Below are 21,930 nucleotides of genomic sequence, written 5' to 3'. Positions count from 1 at the left end.
TCCTTCCTCAATGGAAGTCTCCACGGCGGCAGGGATGACATGTCCACCAGATCGGCATACCAAATCCTGCGAGGCCACGCAGGGGCAATGAGGATCACTGATGCCTTCTCCCGTTTGATTCGAGCAATGACCCGAGGAAGAAGACCCGGGGGAAATAGATATGCTAGGCTGAAGGACCAAAGAACTGCCAGAGCATCTATCAGTTCCGCCTGGGGATCCCTGGACCTCGACCCGTATCTCGGGAGCTTGGCATTCTGACAAGATGTCATGAGATCTAACTCCGGTCGACCCCATTTGAGAATCAGGTTGGAGAATACTTCCGGGTGGAGTTCCCACTCTCCCGTATGAAAAGTCTGCCTGCTCAGAAAGTCTGCCTCCCACTTGTTCACCCCTGAGATATGGATCGCTGACAGATGGCAAGAATGGGGCTCCGCCCACCAAATTATCTTTGCTACCTTGGTCATCGCTAAAGAACTCCTTGTTCCTCTCTGATGATTGATGTAAGCCACTGTCGTTATGTTGTCCGACAGAAATCTGATGAACTGGGCCAAAGCCAACTGAGGCGAGGCGAGCATTGTAGATCCCTCTTAGGCACAGTCTGTTCTTCCGATAAACATTCTGGAACTGAGTCCAAACTCCCTGAGCCTTTAGGGAGTCCCAGACCGCTCCCCATCCTAAAAGGCTGGCGTCTGTTGTCACAATCACCCAGGAAGGTCTGCGAAAGCATGTCCCCTGGGATAGATGATCCAAAGACAACCAACATTGAAGAGAGTCCCTCGTCTCCTGTTCCAAGGTTATTCGAGGAGACAAATCTGCATAATCTCCATTCCACTGCTTGAGCATGTTTAACTGCAGAGGTCTGAGGTGAAACCAAGCACACGGTATGATGTCCATTGCCGCCGCCATTGGTCCGATTGCTTCCATGCACTGAGCCACTGACGGCCGAGAATTGGACTGAAGTGCTCAACAGGTATCTAGAATCTTTGACTTTCTGACCTCTGTCAGAAAAATCCTCAGATATAGAATCGATTAGAGTTCCCAAGAAAATTACCCTCGTCTTTGGAATTAAGGAACTCTTTTTCAGATTTACCTTCCACCCATGAGTTCTCAGGAAGGATAGTACAATGTCGGTATGGGACCTAGCTTGTTGACAAGATGGCGCCTGGATTAGAATATCGTCCAGATAAGGTGCCACCGCAATGCCCCGTGGTCTTCGAACCGCCAGCAGAGACCCCAGAACCTTTGTGAAAATTCTAGTAGCCGTGGCCAAGACCGAAAGGAAGGGCCACGAACTGAAAGTGTTTGTCCAGAAAGGCAAACCTTAGGAACTTGTGATGATCTCTGTGGATAGGAACATGAAGATATACATCCTTTAAATCTACTGTCGTCATAAATTAACCCTCCTGGATCTATGGAAGAATGGAACGAATAGTTTCCATCTTGAATGATGGAACTCTGAGAAACTTGTTTAGACCCTTGAGGTCTAGGATAGGCCTGAAAGTTCCCTCCTTTTTGGGAACTACAAACATATTTGAATAAAAACCCTGCCCATGTTCCTATGCAGGAACGGGACAAATTACTCCCAGGGAGGAGAGGTCTCTTACACAATGTAAGAACGCCTCTCTTTTTATCTGGTCTACAGATAATCTTGAAAGAAGAAATCTTCCTTGAGGAGGAACATTTTTGAACTCCAGCTTGTATCCCTGAGACACTATTTCTATAGCCCAGGGATCCTGAACATCCCGAACGAAGAAAGTCTGCCCCCTACCAGATCCGGTCCCAGATCGGGGGCAAGCCCTTCATGCTGACTTGGAATCAGCAGCAGGCTTCTTGGATTGCTTACCCTTGTTCCAAGACTGGTTTGGTCTCCAAGTAGGCTTAGATTGCGAATAGTTTCCTTCCTGTTTAGAGGAGGAATTGCCCTTGAAATTTCGAAAGGAACGAAAATTACTTTTTCGTCCTTTCTGTTTGCTTCTTTTATCTTGAGGAAGGAGATGACCTTTACCTCCCGTGATATGAGAGATAATTTCCTTCAGACCAGGTCCAAACAAGGTCTTTCCCTTGTAAGGAATTGCTAGAAGCTTAGACAACATCCGTGTTATTAGGTTCGAGAAACGCGTTGCAATATTAAACCTGTTTTTAAATTTGTACACAGAGGTGTCTGCCTTTTCACTTAACAGTGTAAGTCATATCTTCACTGAGGTATTTCGTATTTCCAAGTCCACAACAACCTGTATCCTGCACACTGCCAACCCCACGGTGTTTGGTTTCTTTTGGACGCAAACCAATCTGAGAACAGCTCTTACCTTGATACGGGATAGTATCCAGTTAGCTGACTACTGCAAGTGTCAGCCTGCCTATCTGCACTGAATAAGTGCCATCAAAAATTGCAAGTTTTATTCTTTATCTGCCTTTTTCCCCACACCATTTATGGATTTCACTATGAGGCGCCCATTTTCTTTTTAATCTAGATCATCGAGGTGAACAGAGATCATTCCCCCAAGTGGAGCTGCCTTTCAGAATTGAATTCTTTCTTTATTATTTGAACTTTGGTTTCACAAATATGGACACTATTCACCAAGGTTATTAATATTGGTCACTAGCCAATACTTATTTACTTTATTAATTTATTATCGATTATTTCAATTATTTTTTGAGAGTTCACTTACCATTCATATACAACATTTTGTTATCACACGTTTTTTTTTATCATTTCCACACGTTTTTTGGTATATTTTATTTATTTTTTAGTGCGCCACCTTCCTAGGTGTTTTTCACTTAGTCTTTTTTTACACTTGAAATCTGAAAAAACAGTGAATAAACTAGAATGTGAGCATCCACCCACCGAACATTCCACGCCAATCATGGCAAAAGAATTCCAGGTTCCTCCAGGGTGGTTAATGTAAACCACTGAGATGAAATTATGCAACTAGAACCTGAAAAACCGGATAAAACAACTGAGGCCAAGCCATCAGAGCATTGTAAATCGCTCTCAACTCCAAGATGGTTATGGGGATAGCGGCTCACAAGACCATAGTCACCGACCAATTACGGGCTGGCGACTGCGACTATTACTCAGGAAAGTCTCCTAAACAGATTCTCCTGAAGGAACCCAAAGATTCTGGAAAATGCGAGTAACGATCCTGCTAAGTCTTGCAAGCAAAATGAGAGTTTGAATGCTACTTCTCCTCTCTGATCCCAGGGAAGAATCTCGTTCCGACAGATCTATCCTCCATGATCGACACAATATTCTCACTCCACTATCTGAACATGCATAACCGCAGACTGTCTGACAGGATCGAACAAAGGGATGATGTCCAATGAAGCAAACATCAGACCATTACCTCTACTGTTTAGCCCTTCAGTGGCTCAATGTATGGAGTGCTGAAAGAGGCAAGAAACTTCTATTTCCTGACTTCTGACAAAAATATTTTCAGAGATAGGGAAAACTAATCTTGTCCCTAAGAAACTACCCTTGTAGTTGGAACAAGGGAACTCATTTTTAGACACACATCCATTTGAAGAATGAAGCAAGACAACAAGATTTCAGAATGAGTTTGCTTGTTCAAAAGATGGCACCTAAACCAAATGACGTCCAGGAATGGCACCACAGCAACTCCCTAAAACCTTCAGGAGAACCCTGGCAAAGCCAACGGGACAAACCAAAAACTGAAAGTGTTTGACAGAAAAGCCAACCTCTCGAACTTGGAATGCGCATCCTCCAGGACTATGGTCACTATGAACTGACCCACCTAGATCAAAAGGCAGAATGGAACCACTGGTTTCCATTTGCAGAACGAGACCTTGAGACAATGAGTTGAGACACTTCAGGTCTACTAAAGGACAAAATATTCCCTCCTTTTCGGAAACCTCAAACAGGAATGATAAATCCTAAGCCCCGTTCTCTTACAGGGACTGGAACCATCACTCAAAGGGAAGAGAAGTCCTAAACGCACTAACAAGAATGTCTAACAGTTATCTGGCCCGCAGATAAAATTGAAAGATGGAACCTGCCTCATACAGGGAAGGAATGACTACAATGTAGAAACCCTGAAGTACTATGTCCAGACTATCTGGGATATCTTGAATCTATATTTGCAGACAAACAGAAAGAAACAATCCCGTATTGAGGGCAGATTCCGCTATATCCGAATTGTACGGATGCACCAGAAAACCTGGACTCATAGGAAAAATCCACAGCTAGCACAGCGAAGCCAGATCTAGCTTCTGGCTGAATTGCTTGGAAGCATAGAGATAAAGAATTGGCTAGCTTAAGAGCCTTAATTCTGTACTGGATCTACTCCAAACGAGACTCTACTGTCACCAGCTTAGTCCATAGATCCTGAAAAAAAATTGTTATCCTCTCTTGAAAATGTATTTCTCTAGCCAGAGTAGAAATGCCCTACTCATCTAGGCACCGTGCACCCTGATATTTAACGATGACAGCGACAGGAAATATCTTGTTAAATACAGGAGACAGAAAAAAAGGAAACCCAGACTTCTCCAGTGAAAAATCTAGAATGGCCTGGAAAATGAAAAATTCTTCCAGGAGCATCCTAGTACTTAGAAAGATTACTGGATTCTTTAGTGTTGACAACGACATACATATCGGAGTCGCTCCAAAGTAGCCAAAACCTCAAACCATACACAAAAGGTGTTCAAGCTGAAATCTGAAGAATACTACTCCAGCATCAGGAGAAGGAATTATACTGTCTGAATCTGAGATTTCACTCTCAGAGGCTACTGACTTATCCTCCTCATCAGACCTATGAGGGAGACAACCAGTGAAGCAACAGGAGGTACAGAGACCTTACTATCTGTATCTCTAACATTCTCCTCCTGCGATTTCCCATCAGTAAAAGGAAAAATCAGAAAATGCCACAGACACCGCAGAAGATACTTGGGCAGCAATTTCTGCCGGCAAATAACTCCTCCAGGAGATTGAGAGGAACCTGTTGTAAGAAAGGTATAGAGAGGAGCGCCAGTTAAGTCAAGGTCTGGTGTGTGTGTGTGTGTGAGAGAAATGTGTTCACGCTAAAATCAAATAAATGCAACCCTTTGTGAGGGCTGAGTTCCTATGGTAGGCTACAGAGGCTAATATGATAGTAAGACAATTGGGGATAGATATAAAGGATACGATACAATTTATTACAAACACAAATTAAATCTATAGACATGGATCCATGGTACATAAAAATATATATATGTATAAAAACAATTTAAAATAGTTATCCGTGAAATTCAAAGGGGGATATATCCCTCCAAGGACAAAATGTCCCCAAGATGGTATACAGAGATTGGTAGAAGTTATTGGACTAGACTACCCTCTGCTTCATATGGTAATACAAAAACTAGTTAAACAGATTGGTGGGATAGTGTCCACCAATATGGAAAATACAATCTTAGGTAGATAAGAATGCAGCTGAGTAATGATAAATCATATGTGAATAGAAACACAATGAGGAGACTAGAGTGATCAAAAAGTGTGATCAAAAATTAACTAGTGTGTACACAATCTAGTGTAAAAAACGAGATCTCAAAAATAATAATACAAAAAGGTAATGAAAAGAAGTGTCGCAAATCACATAGCAAATGATGTGTGGTGGAAAAAAATATAAAAATCTATCAGAAGGAAGCAAAAAAGTGAATATATGAATAATGTAAAAAATTAGAGTAAGTGGATAATTGTAATATTCTGTTCACGTTTTTATAAAGTGTCACAAATAAAGAATATAAGATACAGCGTATAATCACATCAATGTCCATAAAAAAATCAGATAGTAATGACGTTATGGCGATCCTGATAAAAAAGTGTATCCAAAAGTTATAATGAAGGTAAGTTATTTCAATAAACGTTCCTTATCCTCCAAAGAATCCTAATACTCCAGTTAAAAATAGTGAAAAACAGTTCCAAAGCCTCCGTTTCAAGGCAAAAATTAAAAACAAAAATAACAATATAAAAGCTGGGAAATCCTCAAAACCTAAGGATAGAGAAAAAAAATAACATAGTATAATACTGTTAAGGTGTAGATAAATCAAGAAATATAGCTCACCATATAGTTGTCAACGCGTTTCGGCCCACAACTTGGGCCTTTCTCAAGACTCAAGATTGAGAGAAACCGCAGGGCACTGCATGTGACATCGGAAAAGCTAGGGACAACTAAGGAGAAAGCTGCGGCATTGCCTAACCAGCATCATCCTAATGGACATGAGGCTCAGAAAAAGGTAAACATATTTATTTTATTTTATTTTTTTAGGCAGGGAAATATAAAAGATACCACACCTTGAACTCTCAGAAACTGCCGACTTTAGCAATCCTGCTAATCAAGCAGTACTGAGATATAAATGAACCCCTGAAAAAACACAGTTCTATAAAGATTTATTATCAATATGATAAACAAAAATTTATATAAGGTCCTGTCCTCAAGAGCTACAATCACCCTTAGCTTAAAGGTACTAGCGAACTCCCCACTAAACTACCATGGAAAAACCTGCATATATAAATCCTCAACCTATGGATGTAAAAAAGATGCACTCCGGTAGTACCTGCATAAGTCTACTTGAAAAAAGAAATGTCTCATTCCAGTACAGGCATGATAAATGACTTAAATAAAAAATGGCTTGACATTTTCAATCCACGGACAGCTAGCCTTCTTTAATTAAATAAATCTCACCCCCCTCTTCTCACATCACTACACGGCTACCAAAGCTCGCAAACTAACGACTACACTGCACAATAGCCGCCGCATCAATACTAGACAGCAAATCTTGCGGTACAAACACACTGAAACTGCCGGCGCCATTCAGAGGAAAGAGAGGGAGGAACTAACCCAGCTGAGAAAAACAGCGCCATTATCTAAAGCGCGCACGCTTCCCAGCCTTCAGGAAAAAGGAAATTTATGCTTACCTGATAAATTAATTTCTTTTACAATATACAGAGTCCACGGGTTTCATCCTTTACTTGTGGGATATAATCCTCCTGCTAACAGGAAGTGGCAAAGAGCACCACAGCAGAGCTGCTATATATTTCCTCCCTTAACTCCTCTCCCCAGTCATTCGACCGAAGGTATAGAAAGAGAAAGGGAAAAAAGAGGTGACTGAAGTTTATAAAAAAATAAATCCTGTCTCAAAATGACAGGGTAGGCCGTGGACTCGGTATATTGTAAAAGAAATTAATTTATCAGGTAAGCATAAATTTCCTTTTCTTTTACAAGATATACCGAGTCCACGGGTTTCATCCTTTACTTGTGGGATACCAATACCAAAGCTTTAGGACACGGATGAAAGGGAGGGACAAGACAGGAACCTAAACGGAAGGCACCACTGCTTGAAGCACCTTTCTCCCAAAAATAGCCTCAGAAGAAGCAAAAGTATCAAATTTGAAACATTTGGAAAAAGTATGAAGGAAGGACCAAGTCGCAACCTTACAAATCTGTGTAACAGAAGCATCATTTTTAAAAGCCCAGGTGGAAACCACAGCTCTAGTAGAATGAGCCATAATCTTCTCAGGAGGCTGCTGTCCAGCAGTCTCATATGCCTGGTGGATGATTCTTTTCAGCCAAAAAGAGAGAGAGGTAGCCATAGCTTTTTGAACCCTACATTTCCCGGAATAAACAACAAACAGAGAAGATGTTTGACGGAAATCCTTGGTCGCTTGTAAATAAAAAAATTTAAATGAACCACGTCCAAGTTATGTAACAGACGTTCCTTCTTAGAGGAAGGATTAGGACACAAGGAAGGAACCACAATTTCCTGATTAATATTCTTATTTGAAACAACCTTAGGAAGAAATCCAGGTTTAGTACGGAAAAACACCTTATCAGGATGGAATATAGGATAAGGGGAATCACATTGCAATGCAGAAAGCTCAGAAACTCTTCAGGCAGAAGAGATAGCTACTAAAAACAAAACTTTCCAAGATAACAGCTTAATATCTATGGAATGCATGGGTTCAATCGGAACCCCTTGAAAAACATTAAGAACTAAATTCAAGCTCCATGGCGGAGCAATCGGTTTAACACAGGCTGGATTCTGATTAAAGCCTGAACGTCTGGGACATCTTCCAGACGCTTGTGAAGCAAAATTGACCAAGCAGAAATTTGTCCCTTCAAGGAACTAGCTGATAATCCCTTCTCCAATCCTTCATGGAGAAAAGACAAAATCCTAGGAATCCTAATCTTACTCCATAAGTAACCCTTGGATTCACCCAATAAAGATATTTACTCCATATCTTATGGTAAATTTTTCCAGTGACCGGCTTGCGAGCCTGAATCAGAGTATCCATGACCGGCTCAGAGAAACCCCGCTTAGATAAAATCAAGCATTCAATCTCCAAGCAGTCAGCTGCAGAGAAGTTAGATTTGGATGTTGGAACAGACCTTGAATAAGAAGGTCCTTTCTCAATGGCAGTCTCCATGTTGGCAGAGATGACATGTCCACTAGATCTGCCTACCAGGTCCTGCGTGGCCACGCAGGCGCTATTAGAATTACTGAAGCCCTCTCCTGTTTGATTCTGGCAATCACACGAGGAAGGAGAAAAAAAAAAAAAAAGGTGGAAACACATAAGCCAGGTTGTAACGACCAAGGTACTGCTTGAGCATCTATCAGTACAGCCTGGGGAATCCCTTGACCTGGACCCGTAACATGGAAGTTTTGCATTCTGTCGAGATGCCATCAGATCCAATTCCGGTGTGCCCCGTTGATGAATCAAGGTTGCAAACACCTCCGGATGGAGTTCCCACTCCCCCGGATGAAAAGTCTGACGACTTAGAAAATCCGCTTCCCAGTTCTCTACTCCTGGGATATAGATAGCAGACAGATGGCAAGAGTGAGCCTCCGCCCATCGGATTATCTTTGATCTATCATCGCTATAGAACTCCTTGTTCCCCCTGATGATTGATATATGCCACTGTCGTGATAATGTCCGACTGGAATCTTATGAATTTGGCCGAAGCCAACTGAGGCCACGCCAGCAGCGCGTTTAATATCGCTCTCAGTTCCAGAAGATTGATTGGCAATTGAGACTCCACCTGAGTCCACACACCCTTAGCCTTCAGGGAATTCCAGACTGCACCCCAGCCCAGGAGGCTGGCGTCCGTCGTTACTATTACCCAAGATGGCCTGTGGAACCACATCCCTTGGGAAAGATGGTCCTGTGACAACCACCACCGAAGAGAGTCTCTGGTCTCTTGGTCCAGATTTATCTGAGGAGATAAATTTGCATAATCCCTATTCCACTTACTGAGCATGCACAGTTGTAGTGGTCTGAGATGAAAGTGAGCAAACGGGATGATATCCATTGCTGCTACCATTAGTCCGATGACTTCCATACACTGAGCCACTGATGGCCGATGAATGGACTGCAGAACCCGGCAAGAATTTAGAATCTTTGATTTTCTAACCTCTGTCAGAAATATTTTCATGTTTACCGAGTCTATCAGAGTTCCCAGCAATGGAACTCTTGTCTGTGGAACTAGTTAACTCTTTTCTACATTCACTTTCAACCGTGAGTTCTTAGAAATGACAACACGATGAGACCCTAGAACCTTTGAAGATCCTGAGAGCCGTGGCCAACCTGAAGGGAAGGGCCACAAACTGATGTTTGTCCTGAAATGCAAATCGCAGGAATTGATGATGATCCTAGTGGATAGGAATGTGAAAGGTACGCATCCTTCAGGTCCATGTATTGACCCTCCTGGATCATTGGCAAAATTGTACGAATGGTCTCCATCTTGAACGATGGGACTATGAGAAACTTGTTTAGACATTTGAGATCTAAAATTGGTCTGAAAGTTCCCTCTTTTTTGGGAACCACGAATAGATTTGAATAGAACCCCTGACCCTGTTCCAAATCTGGAACTGGGCAAATTACACCCATGGTGTAGAGGTCTTTTACACAGCGTAAGAACGCCTCTCTTTTTGTCTGGTCTACAGACAACCGTGAAAGATTAAATCTCCCCCTTGGGAGGAAATCCTTGAATTCCAACTGGTACCCCTGGGTCACAATTTCCAATGTCCAGGGATCCTGTACATCCCTTGCCCAAGCCTGAGCAAAGAAAGAGAGTTTGTCCTCTAATAGATCCGGTCCCGGATCGGGGGTTGCATCTTCATGCTGCCTTGGTAGCAGCAGTGGGCTTTTTGGCTTGTTTACCCTTATTCCAGGCCTGGTTAGGTCTCCAGACCGACTTGGATTGAGCAAAGTTCCCTTCCTGCTTCGTGGAGGAAGAGGAAGCAGAGGATACTCCTTCAAAATTTTGAAGGAACAAAAATTATTTTATTTACTCCTCATCTTGAGGGACTTGTCCTGAGGTAGGGTGTGACCCTTACCTCCAGTAATGTCAGAGATTATTTCCTTCAGCTCAGGCCCGAATAGGGTCTTACCTTTGAAGGGAAAAGATAAAAGCTTAGATTTAGACGAGACGATACGTCAGCCGACCACGACTTTAGCGATAACGCTCTGCGCGCTACAATGGCAAAGCCTGTGTTTTTTACTGCTAATTTGCAATTTGAAAAGCAGCATCAGTCATAAAAGAATTGGCTAATTTAAGCGCCTTAATTCTGTCTAAAATGTCCTCTAAAAGGTTTCTCAACCTTCAGAGACTCTTCCAAAGCGTCAAACCAAAAGGCAGCTGCAGTAGTTACTGGAACCATGCAGGCTATAGGCTGTAAGAGAAAACCCTGATGAACAAATAGTTTCTTTAGAAGACCCTCTAATTTTTTATCCATAGGGTCTTTAAAAGCACAACTGTCCTCAATGGGTATAGTTGTACATTTAGCTAAAGTAGATCTAGCTCCCTCCACATTAGGGACCAATTGCCAGGAGTCCATCATGGTGTTAGACATAGGAAACATTTTCTTGAAATTAGGAGGGGGAGAAAACGGTATACCTGTCTATCCAATTCCCTCTTAACAATTTCCAAAATTCTCTTAGGAACCGGAAAAAAACATCAGTGTAAGTAGGTACCCCTAGATATTTGTCCATTTTACACACCACAAAGTCTTTAAACACTTTATTGATTTAAAACAATTTTGACAAAAAAACGGTACTGCGCCTTTAAGAAAATAAAAAGCCCACCATTTCTGCAAAACTGCTTAAAAATGAACACAGATGCACAATTTTTAGTGAATTCTGCCCTATAGTGCAGTCGGATGTTGCACCCCAAGTAAGGACAATTAACCCTTCAAGTTATTGAAGAAAATTAACAACGTTTTTAATAAAAACCCCTTATGAACGTTTATAATCCCTAGCACCGCCTATCTGCCCCCAGGGATCTTAGGAAAAACTCTAAACCACTCCGGTACACCAGTGTAGAGTTTGGGCCCAACCGGAGCTAAAAATGGCTGCCTGTTTGTGAGGAAACTGCGCAACTGAGGTGCGAAAATAGGCCCCGCCCATCCACTACGATGTAAGCTGAGCCCAGCAATTGCATGTAAAGCGGTCTCAAAAATAGCCATGTGTGGTAGAAAAAAACTTAATGAAGTGAAGTACTAGCCATGTGGACCCTCATAAAGGAATAAAAACACCAGCCAAACCCTTTTTTTTTTTTTAGCTTGATAATAAAATCGTTAGGCTGCCCCAGTGTCTCACCATGTCCTAATGCATTATAATACACAGGATCACAGTAATAACAGAATTTATGTTTACCTGATAAATTTCTTTCTCCAACGGTGTGTCCGGTCCACGGCGTCATCCTTACTTGTGGGATATTCTCTTCCCCAACAGGAAATGGCAAAGAGCCCAGCAAAGCTGGTCACATGATCCCTCCTAGGCTCCGCCTACCCCAGTCATTCGACCGACGTTAAGGAGGAATATTTGCATAGGAGAAACCATATGGTACCGTGGTGACTGTAGTTAAAGAAAATAAATTATCAGACCTGATTAAAAAACCAGGGCGGGCCGTGGACCGGACACACCGTTGGAGAAAGAAATTTATCAGGTAAACATAAATTCTGTTTTCTCCAACATAGGTGTGTCCGGTCCACGGCGTCATCCTTACTTGTGGGAACCAATACCAAAGCTTTAGGACACGGATGAAGGGAGGGAGCAAATCAGGTCACCTAAATGGAAGGCACCACGGCTTGCAAAACCTTTCTCCCAAAAATAGCCTCAGAAGAAGCAAAAGTATCAAACTTGTAAAATTTGGTAAAAGTGTGCAGTGAAGACCAAGTCGCTGCCCTACATATCTGATCAACAGAAGCCTCGTTCTTGAAGGCCCATGTGGAAGCCACAGCCCTAGTGGAATGAGCTGTGATTCTTTCGGGAGGCTGCCGTCCGGCAGTCTCGTAAGCCAATCTGATGATGCTTTTAATCCAAAAAGAGAGAGAGGTAGAAGTTGCTTTTTGACCTCTCCTTTTACCTGAATAAACGACAAACAAGGAAGATGTTTGTCTAAAATCCTTTGTAGCATCTAAATAGAATTTTAGAGCGCGAACAACATCCAAATTGTGCAACAAACGTTCCTTCTTTGAAACTGGTTTTGGACACAGAGAAGGTACGATAATCTCCTGGTTAATGTTTTTGTTAGAAACAACTTTTGGAAGAAAACCAGGTTTAGTACGTAAAACCACCTTATCTGCATGGAACACCAGATAAGGAGGAGAACACTGCAGAGCAGATAATTCTGAGACTCTTCTAGCAGAAGAAATTGCAACTAAAAACAAAACTTTCCAAGATAATAACTTAATATCAACGGAATGTAAGGGTTCAAACGGAACCCCCTGAAGAACTGAAAGAACTAAATTGAGACTCCAAGGAGGAGTCAAAGGTTTGTAAACAGGCTTGATTCTAACCAGAGCCTGAACAAAGGCTTGAACATCTGGCACAGCTGCCAGCTTTTTGTGAAGTAATACCGACAAGGCAGAAATCTGTCCCTTCAGGGAACTTGCAGATAATCCTTTTTCCAATCCTTCTTGAAGGAAGGATAGAATCCTAGGAATCTTAACCTTGTCCCAAGGGAATCCTTTAGATTCACACCAACAGATATATTTTTTCCAAATTTTGTGGTAAATCTTTCTAGTTACAGGCTTTCTGGCCTGAACAAGAGTATCGATAACAGAATCTGAGAATCCTCGCTTCGATAAAATCAAGCGTTCAATCTCCAAGCAGTCAGCTGGAGTGAAACCAGATTCGGATGCTCGAACGGACCCTGAACAAGAAGGTCTCGTCTCAAAGGTAGCTTCCAAGGTGGAGCCGATGACATATTCACCAGATCTGCATACCAAGTCCTGCGTGGCCACGCAGGAGCTATCAAGATCACCGACGCCCTCTCCTGATTGATCCTGGCTACCAGCCTGGGGATGAGAGGAAATGGCGGGAACACATAAGCTAGTTTGAAGGTCCAAGGTGCTACTAGTGCATCCACTAGAGCCGCCTTGGGATCCCTGGATCTGGCCCCGTAGCAAGGAACTTTGAAGTTCTGACGAGAGGCCATCAGATCCATGTCTGGAATGCCCCACAGGTGAGTGACTTGGGCAAAGATTTCCGGATGGAGTTCCCACTCCCCCGGATGCAATGTCTGACGACTCAGAAAATCCGCTTCCCAATTTTCCACTCCTGGGATGTGGATAGCAGACAGGTGGCAGGAGTGAGACTCCGCCCATAGAATGATTTTGGTCACTTCTTCCATCGCTAGGGAACTCCTTGTTCCCCCCTGATGGTTGATGTACGCAACAGTTGTCATGTTGTCTGATTGAAACCGTATGAACTTGGTCCTCGCTAGCCGAGGCCAGGCCTTGAGAGCATTGAATATCGCTCTCAGTTCCAGAATATTTATCGGTAGAAGAGATTCTTCCCGAGACCAAAGACCCTGAGCTTTCAGGGATCCCCAGACCGCGCCCCAGCCCATCAGACTGGCGTCGGTCGTGACAATGACCCACTCTGGTCTGCGGAACGTCATCCCTTGTGACAGATTGTCCAGGGACAGCCACCAACGGAGTGAGTCTCTGGTCCTCTGATTTACTTGTATCTTCGGAGACAAGTCTGTATAGTCCCCATTCCACTGACTGAGCATGCACAGTTGTAATGGTCTTAGATGAATGCGCGCAAAAGGAACTATGTCCATTGCCGCTACCATCAACCCGATCACTTCCATGCACTGAGCTATGGAAGGAAGAGGAACGGAATGAAGTATCCGACAAGAGTCTAGAAGTTTTGTTTTTCTGGCCTCTGTTAGAAAGATCCTCATTTCTAAGGAGTCTATAATTGTTCCCAAGAAGGGAACCCTTGTTGACGGGGATAGAGAACTCTTTTCCACGTTCACTTTCCAGCCGTGAGATCTGAGAAAGGCCAGGACGATGTCCGTGTGAGCCTTTGCTTGAGGAAGGGACGACGCTTGAATCAGAATGTCGTCCAGGTAAGGTACTACTGCAATGCCCCTTGGTCTTAGCACAGCTAGAAGGGACCCCAGTACCTTTGTGAAAATCCTTGGAGCAGTGGCTAATCCGAAAGGAAGCGCCACGAACTGGTAATGTTTGTCCAGGAATGCGAACCTTAGGAACCGATGATGTTCCTTGTGGATAGGAATATGTAGATACGCATCCTTTAAATCCACCGTGGTCATGAATTGACCTTCCTGGATGGAAGGAAGAATAGTTCGAATGGTTTCCATCTTGAATGATGGAACCTTGAGAAACTTGTTTAAGATCTTGAGATCTAAGATTGGTCTGAACGTTCCCTCTTTTTTGGGAACTATGAACAGATTGGAGTAGAACCCCATCCCTTGTTCTCTTAGTGGAACAGGATGAATCACTCCCATTTTTAACAGGTCTTCTACACAATGTAAGAACGCCTGTCTTTTTATGTGGTCTGAAGACAACTGAGACCTGTGGAACCTCCCCCTTGGGGGAAGTCCCTTGAATTCCAGAAGATAACCCTGGGAGACTATTTCTAGCGCCCAAGGATCCAGAACATCTCTTGCCCAAGCCTGAGCGAAGAGAGAGAGTCTGCCCCCCACCAGATCCGGTCCCGGATCGGGGGCCAATATTTCATGCTGTCTTGGTAGCAGTGGCAGGTTTCTTGGCCTGCTTTCCCTTGTTCCAGCCTTGCATTGGTCTCCAAGCTGGCTTGGCTTGAGAAGTATTACCCTCTTGCTTAGAGGACGTAGCACTTTGGGCTGGTCCGTTTTTACGAAAGGGACGAAAATTAGGTCTATTTTTCGCCTTGAAAGGCCGATCCTGAGGAAGGGCGTGGCCCTTACCCCCAGTGATATCCGAGATAATCTCTTTCAAGTCAGGGCCAAACAGCGTTTTCCCCTTGAAAGGAATGTTTAGTAGCTTGTTCTTGGAAGACGCATCAGCCGACCAAGATTTCAACCAAATCGCTCTGCGCGCCACAATAGCAAACCCAGAATTCTTAGCCGCTAACCTAGCCAATTGCAAAGTGGCGTCTAGGGTGAAAGAATTAGCCAATTTGAGAGCATTGATTCTGTCCATAATCTCCTCATAAGGAGGAGAATCACTATCGAGCGCCTTTATCAGCTCATCAAACCAGAAACATGCGGCTGTAGTGACAGGGACAATGCATGAAATTGGTTGTAGAAGGTAACCCTGCTGAATAAACATCTTTTTAAGCAAACCTTCTAACTTTTTATCCATAGGATCTTTGAAAGCACAACTATCCTCTATGGGTATAGTGGTGCGTTTGTTTAAAGTAGAAACCGCTCCCTCGACCTTGGGGACTGTCTGCCATAAGTCCTTTCTGGGGTCAACCATAGGAAACAATTTTTTAAATATGGGGGGAGGGACGAAAGGAATACCGGGCCTTTCCCATTCTTTATTAACAATGTCCGCCACCCGCTTGGGTATAGGAAAAGCTTCTGGGAGCCCCGGCACCTCTAGGAACTTGTCCATTTTACATAGTTTCTCTGGGATGACCAACTTTTCACAATCATCCAGAGTGGATAATACCTCCTTAAGCAGAATGCGGAGATGTTCCAACTTAAATTTAAATGCAATTACATCAGGTTCAGCCTGTTGAGAAATGTTCCCTGAATCAGTAATTTCTCCCTCAGACAAAACCTCCCTGGCCCCCTCAGATTGGGTTAGGGGCCCTTCAGAGATATTAATATCAGCGTCGTCATGCTCTTCAGTAACTAAAACAGAGCAGCCACGCTTACGCTGACAAGGGTTCATTTTGGCTAAAATGTTTTTGACAGAATTATCCATTACAGCCGTTAATTGTTGCATAGTAAGGAGTATTGGCGCGCTAGATGTACTAGGGGCCTCCTGAGTGGGCAAGACTCGTGTAGACGAAGGAGGGAATGATGCAGTACCATGCTTACTCCCCTCACTTGAGGAATCATCTTGGGCATCATTGTCATTATCACATAAATCACATTTATTTAAATGAACAGGAATTCTGGCTTCCCCACATTCAGAACACAGTCTATCTGGTAGTTCAGACATGTTAAACAGGCATAAACTTGATAATAAAGTACAAAAAACGTTTTAAAATAAAACCGTTACTGTCACTTTAAATTTTAAACTGAACACACTTTATTACTGCAATTGCGAAAAAACATGAAGGAATTGTACAAAATTCACCAAATTTTCACCACAGTGTCTTAAAGCCTTAAAAGTATTGCACACCAAATTTGGAAGCTTTAACTCTTAAAATAACGGAACCGGAGCCGTTTTAACACTTTAACCCCTTTACAGTCCCTGGTATCTGCTTTGCTGAGACCCAACCAAACCCAAAGGGGAATACGATACCAAATGACGCCTTCAGAAAGTCCTTTCTAAGTATCAGAGCTCCTCTCACATGCGACTGCATGCCATGCCTCTCAAAAACAAGTGCGCCACACCGGCGCGAAAATGAGGCTCTGCTTATGCTTTGGGAAAGCCCCTGAGAAATAAGGTGTCTAATACAGTGCCTGCCGATATTATAATATCAATATACCCAGATAAAATGATTCCTCAAGGCTAAATATGTGTTAAAAATGAATCGATTTAGCCCAGAAAAGTCTACAGTCTTAATAAGCCCTTGTGAAGCCCTTATTTAACATCGTAATAAACATGGCTTACCGGATCCCATAGGGAAAAATGACAGCTTCCAGCATTACATCGTCTTGTTAGAATGTGTCATACCTCAAGCAGCAAGAGACTGCACACTGTTCCCCCAACTGAAGTTAATTGCTCTCAACAGTCCTGTGTGGAACAGCCATGGATTTTAGTTACGGTGCTAAAATCATTTTCCTCATACAAACAGAAATCTTCATCTCTTTTCTGTTTCTGAGTAAATAGTACATACCAGCACTATTTTAAAATAACAAACTCTTGATTGAATAATAAAAACTACAGTTAAACACTAAAAAACTCTAAGCCATCTCCGTGGAGATGTTGCCTGTACAACGGCAAAGAGAATGACTGGGGTAGGCGGAGCCTAGGAGGGATCATGTGACCAGCTTTGCTGGGCTCTTTGCCATTTCCTGTTGGGGAAGAGAATATCCCACAAGTAAGGATGACGCCGTGGACCGGACACACCTATGTTGGAGAAATCCTCTTTTTCTTTTAACAGAATTACTGCTTACCCCTTCCCTCTATGGGAACTATGTCAGCCAGTTCTGATATATCAGTCTCCTCAGAAATAAATGACTGAACATACCTCAATTACTTGTGGGATATCTCCTCCTGGTCAGCAGGAGGAGGCAAAGAGCACCACAGCAGAGATATATAGCTCCTCCCTTCCCTCCCACTCCAGTCATTCGACCGAAGTTAGGAAGAGAAAGGAAAAGCCAAGGTGCAGAGGTGACTGAAGTTTAACAAAAATAAAGGACCTGTCTCGTAAAAACAAACAAATTTATCAGGTAAGAATAAATTTCCTTTTCATTTACAAGATACGATGAGTCCACGGATTTAATCTTTACTTGTGGGATACAATACCAAAGCTATAGTACACGGATGAAAACAGGATGGACAAGATAGGGAACCTAAACGGAAGGCACCACTGCTTGAAGAACTTTCCTCCCAAAAACAGCCTCAGACAAGGCAAAAGTATCGAATTTGTAAAATTTGGAAAAAGTGTGAAGAGACAACCAAGTTGCAGCTTTGCAAATCTGTTCAACAGAAGCATCATTTTTGAATGCCCATGAGGAAGCCACAGCTCTAGTGGAATGAGCCGTAATTCTTTCAGGAGGCTGCTGTCCAGCAGTCTAATATGCAAAATGGATGATACTCTTCAGCCAAAATGAGAGAGAGGTAGCCGTAGCTTTCTGACCCCTACGCTTCCAAGAAAACACAATAAACAGGGAAGACGATTGACGAAAATCCTTAGTTGCCTGTAAGTAAAACTTTAAAGCACGGATCAAGTCCAAATTATGTAACAGCCTCTCCTTCTTAGAAGAAGGATTAGGACACAAGGAAGGAACAACAATTTCATGATTAATATTTTTATTAGAAACAACTTTAGGAAGGAAACCAGGTTTGGTACGTAACACCACCTTATCGGAATGGAAAATAAGGAGAATCACATTGTAATGCCAAAAGCTCAGAAACACTGCGAGCAGAAGAAATAGCGACTAAAAATAAAACCTCTTCCTATCACTAACAGGCAAAGAGAATGACTGGAGTGGGAGGAGCTATAGATACAGCTCTGCTGTGGTGCTCTTTGCCTCCTCCTGCTGACCAGGAGGCGATATCCCACAAGTAAGGATGAAATCCGTGGACTCATCGTATCTTGTAAAAGAAAGAAATAAATTACCTACTCTAGCTGCCATAAAGGTTAAGTAAAGCACTAAACAGTGCTTGACAAACCTGTTAAAAAATTAGGAGCCAGTAAGAATATTTGGGAGCCAGGCAGTTGGATTTGTATATAGATATATGGAGAATAACCCAAAAAGTTAGGAGCCAGGGGTAAAATGATAGGAGCCAGTTTGTCGAGCCCTGCACTAACACATACAACAAAAACGGGCTATAAATAATAGAACCTAGGTTATGGAGGACTGATACAAAAACGATGACTCCTTTCAGATAACAGAAAGATCCACATAGTTCATTTTAACGATGTCTCCTAAAACAGAGATACATAAAAATAAAGAAATGAACCCCTTCCATGAAGAGAGATAATTCTTAGCCTCCTGTCACATGCCTAAAAGTGCCTGCCTACTGCCCATACAAATCCTCTACTAAGGATTCTGTGTAGTCCCACTAAACAATACAGAGAGCCCATCTTACTTTAATGACTCTGAAGTGCCAACCTCCTAGTTGCAGAAGACAAAAGGCACTTACCTGTATTCTAGCCGTCCGGCAGTCAGACAACTCACAAAGTATGAGAGGATGCCGCTCCTCACAGAGACTTGTGTAAAAAGAAAGACAGAATAAACTTACTCAGGCTTTCTATGCCAGGGCAGCAACATGTTAGGAAAACGCAGCAAAGCACACTTTACAAGTTCCTAATTGCTTTAAAGCTACCACAGCCCTGCTGAAGAGACTAACGTGGAGTACAGCTATACCCAAATTGTGAAGGAAGATCAGAGCAATCCTGCCCTGTCTTTAAAATAAAAAAATCTTGATAGAAGAATTCTAATCAGGACACCTAATTACTTCACCTCCTCCTTGCACTAGAGGCAAAGAGAATGACTGGGGGATTGTGGGTAGGGAAGTGATACTTAACAGCTTTGCTGTGGTGCTCTTTGCCTCCACCTGCTGGCCAGAAATGATATTCCAAACAGTAATTGATTTTGATTATGATCCGTGGACTCACTGTGTCATTACAAAGAAATATCTAAGGTTTTACAGCAAGAGAATCAACTATGATCTTGGGAGAAAGAGGGTAAATGCTAAGAATTAACCTTAAAGAAGATGTGTCTAGAGACTGCCTCCTGCGCCCATGCCTGCTCATAAAACTCTGCATGTCTCTCCTCTTCTGGATTCCCCATTGTATCAGTCATGATCTAAAAGAATAAACACAAACTACATTAAACCCATAGTGCCATTCATTTATGGTTGTAACTCCACTCTGAACAATAGGTGCTCTTTAAATTAGACCTTAAACACACCTTGAGGTCACGGCTCTGGGATTTCAGCCAATCTTGTATGAATTCCTGGGGGTTGTTGCTGAAGCTCAGCATGAAATCTCTCTGTGTCTTCAACTGGTTTATGGATTCTATTGTCTCATGTATCTAAAAAGGTAAACAGAGTTTAAAAGGTTATATTCCAGAACAAACATTAGAAAACCTATGTGACCCGAAAAAACGTCATAGGTTTTTGGTGGCCTCTGGTTGTGTGGAACTCACCTTAATATCCAGGTTAGCAGTCTCCTGCTGATTAGTAGTTGATGCCAGGAAGTTGCTCATTTGGGATTTCAAGGGGTCATCAACTTCAACATCAATATCGTAACAAGCGGTCTTCTTCTGGTCATTAGGGTCTACACTATGGGCAAATTTGAACAAAAATATTAGTTCAAGAGATATTGAATTTTAGTCATACATTTTAAAGTTTTCACTATGTTGCAGTACAAGCCCGGCAATGCAAGAGTATTACTTTTAAATTTTTCAGTCAGGATGTGGTTTTCCTGAAATTTAAATCAATGCACAAAATGTGATGGACAATTTTAAAATGTGAGAGAGGGTCATGATAGGCAATGTTTTTTCTTCTTCTTCTAAGAGTTGTCCCCATCAGCCAGTAAACAGTGCCACTGTACACAATCATGCACTTCCTTTAATTGTTACTTTAAACAGCTTTTAACATTTTTTTCATGGAAAAAATATTTTAAAATGCTTAATTACTGCTTTTTATAGACAAAATAGAACAATGTTAAGTATTGATGTCCTTTAAGTAAACCATCTGTTTATATATTGCTGTATTAAAAGCTTTTCATATTCCTTTAATCCTTTCAGCCGAAATGATGATACACTTTTCTAACCTCACCTGATGGTATGATTGATTATTATGGGGTCTGGATGTTGTAGCAGACTTGCCAGCTTCAGAGGAATTTCTGAGAATTTCATGCGAATGCAGTTAAAAATCTGAAAGGGGTATGGGAATATTGTGGTATGAGATGCAGCCACATGGAGGGAAACAGAAAAGGGTAATGGATATGATATAAGCACAGTTAAAGAGACAGTCTACTCCAAAATGTTTATTGTTTAAAAAGATAGGTAATCCCTTTATTACCCATTCCCATGTTTTGCATTACCAACAGTTATATTAATACACTTTTACCACTGTGATTACCTTGCATTTAAGCCTCTGCAGATTGCCCCCCTTATCTCTGTGCTATTTACAGACTTGCCTTTTAGCCAATTAGTGCTGACTCATAAATAACTCCACAGGAGAGAGCACAATGTAAATCTATATGACACACATGAACTAACAATGTCTTGCTGTGAAAAGCTATACAAATACACAGATAAGAGGCGGTCTGTAGCGGCTTAGAGGCAGGTAGAAATTTAGAGGTTATAAAGTATATTAATATAACTATGTTGGGGAATGCTTAGTAAAGGCGTTCTCTATCTTTTTACATTTTTGGAGTAGACTGTCCCTTTAATGGAGCATGCAAGACCATAGGAAATGGATGAGATGACAATTGAGAAGACTTGAAAAAAAGATGGGAATAGAAGAAATGATTTAGGGAGTGGAAAGCTACTAAGAACTTGCAAGATGGATGCACTGTGCAAAGAGTCACCTCTTACCTGTCTGAAGTAACGATTGCAGTTGATATACTCCTTATCATGGCTGTCCTGCAGTTTGTTGGTCTTGATGTGCAGCCACAGAGCCTGCATGATGTTTGCACGGGTCTGAGTGTGCACACCAAGTAGGCGGGCAAGGCGGGGGTCTAGCTTGTACTGAGGTGGCTGGTTAAGAGAGAAGAAAAACTTAGAACAAATGTTTGTTTCTCTTGTAAGGTGTATCCAGTCCACGGGTTCATCCATTACTTGTGGGATATTCTCCTTCCCAACAGGAAGTTGCAAGAGGACACCCACAGCAGAGCTGTCT

The 21,930-nt window shown here is 42.4% G+C and overlaps 1 protein-coding gene across 1 annotated transcript in view; it reads right to left on the bottom strand.

Annotated features, from left to right (window-relative positions):
* The window catches only part of SMARCD2 (SWI/SNF related, matrix associated, actin dependent regulator of chromatin, subfamily d, member 2), an 84,029-nt gene that overhangs the window by 10,014 nt on the left and 52,085 nt on the right, over window positions 1-21,930 (bottom strand). Inside the window, exons 8-12 of the mRNA XM_053699705.1 lie at window positions 21,627-21,788; window positions 20,863-20,960; window positions 20,229-20,364; window positions 19,992-20,114; window positions 19,785-19,886 (exon numbers count right to left, since the gene is read on the bottom strand). Of these exons, the coding sequence (XP_053555680.1) occupies window positions 19,785-19,886; window positions 19,992-20,114; window positions 20,229-20,364; window positions 20,863-20,960; window positions 21,627-21,788 (621 nt within the window). The remainder of the gene's footprint in view (window positions 1-19,784; window positions 19,887-19,991; window positions 20,115-20,228; window positions 20,365-20,862; window positions 20,961-21,626; window positions 21,789-21,930) is intronic.

The sequence above is a fragment of the Bombina bombina genome, chromosome 1 (genome assembly GCF_027579735.1).
Source record: "Bombina bombina isolate aBomBom1 chromosome 1, aBomBom1.pri, whole genome shotgun sequence".
Classification (NCBI taxonomy): Eukaryota; Metazoa; Chordata; class Amphibia; order Anura; family Bombinatoridae; genus Bombina; species Bombina bombina.
This window is presented reverse-complemented; position numbering and strand designations above follow the sequence as displayed.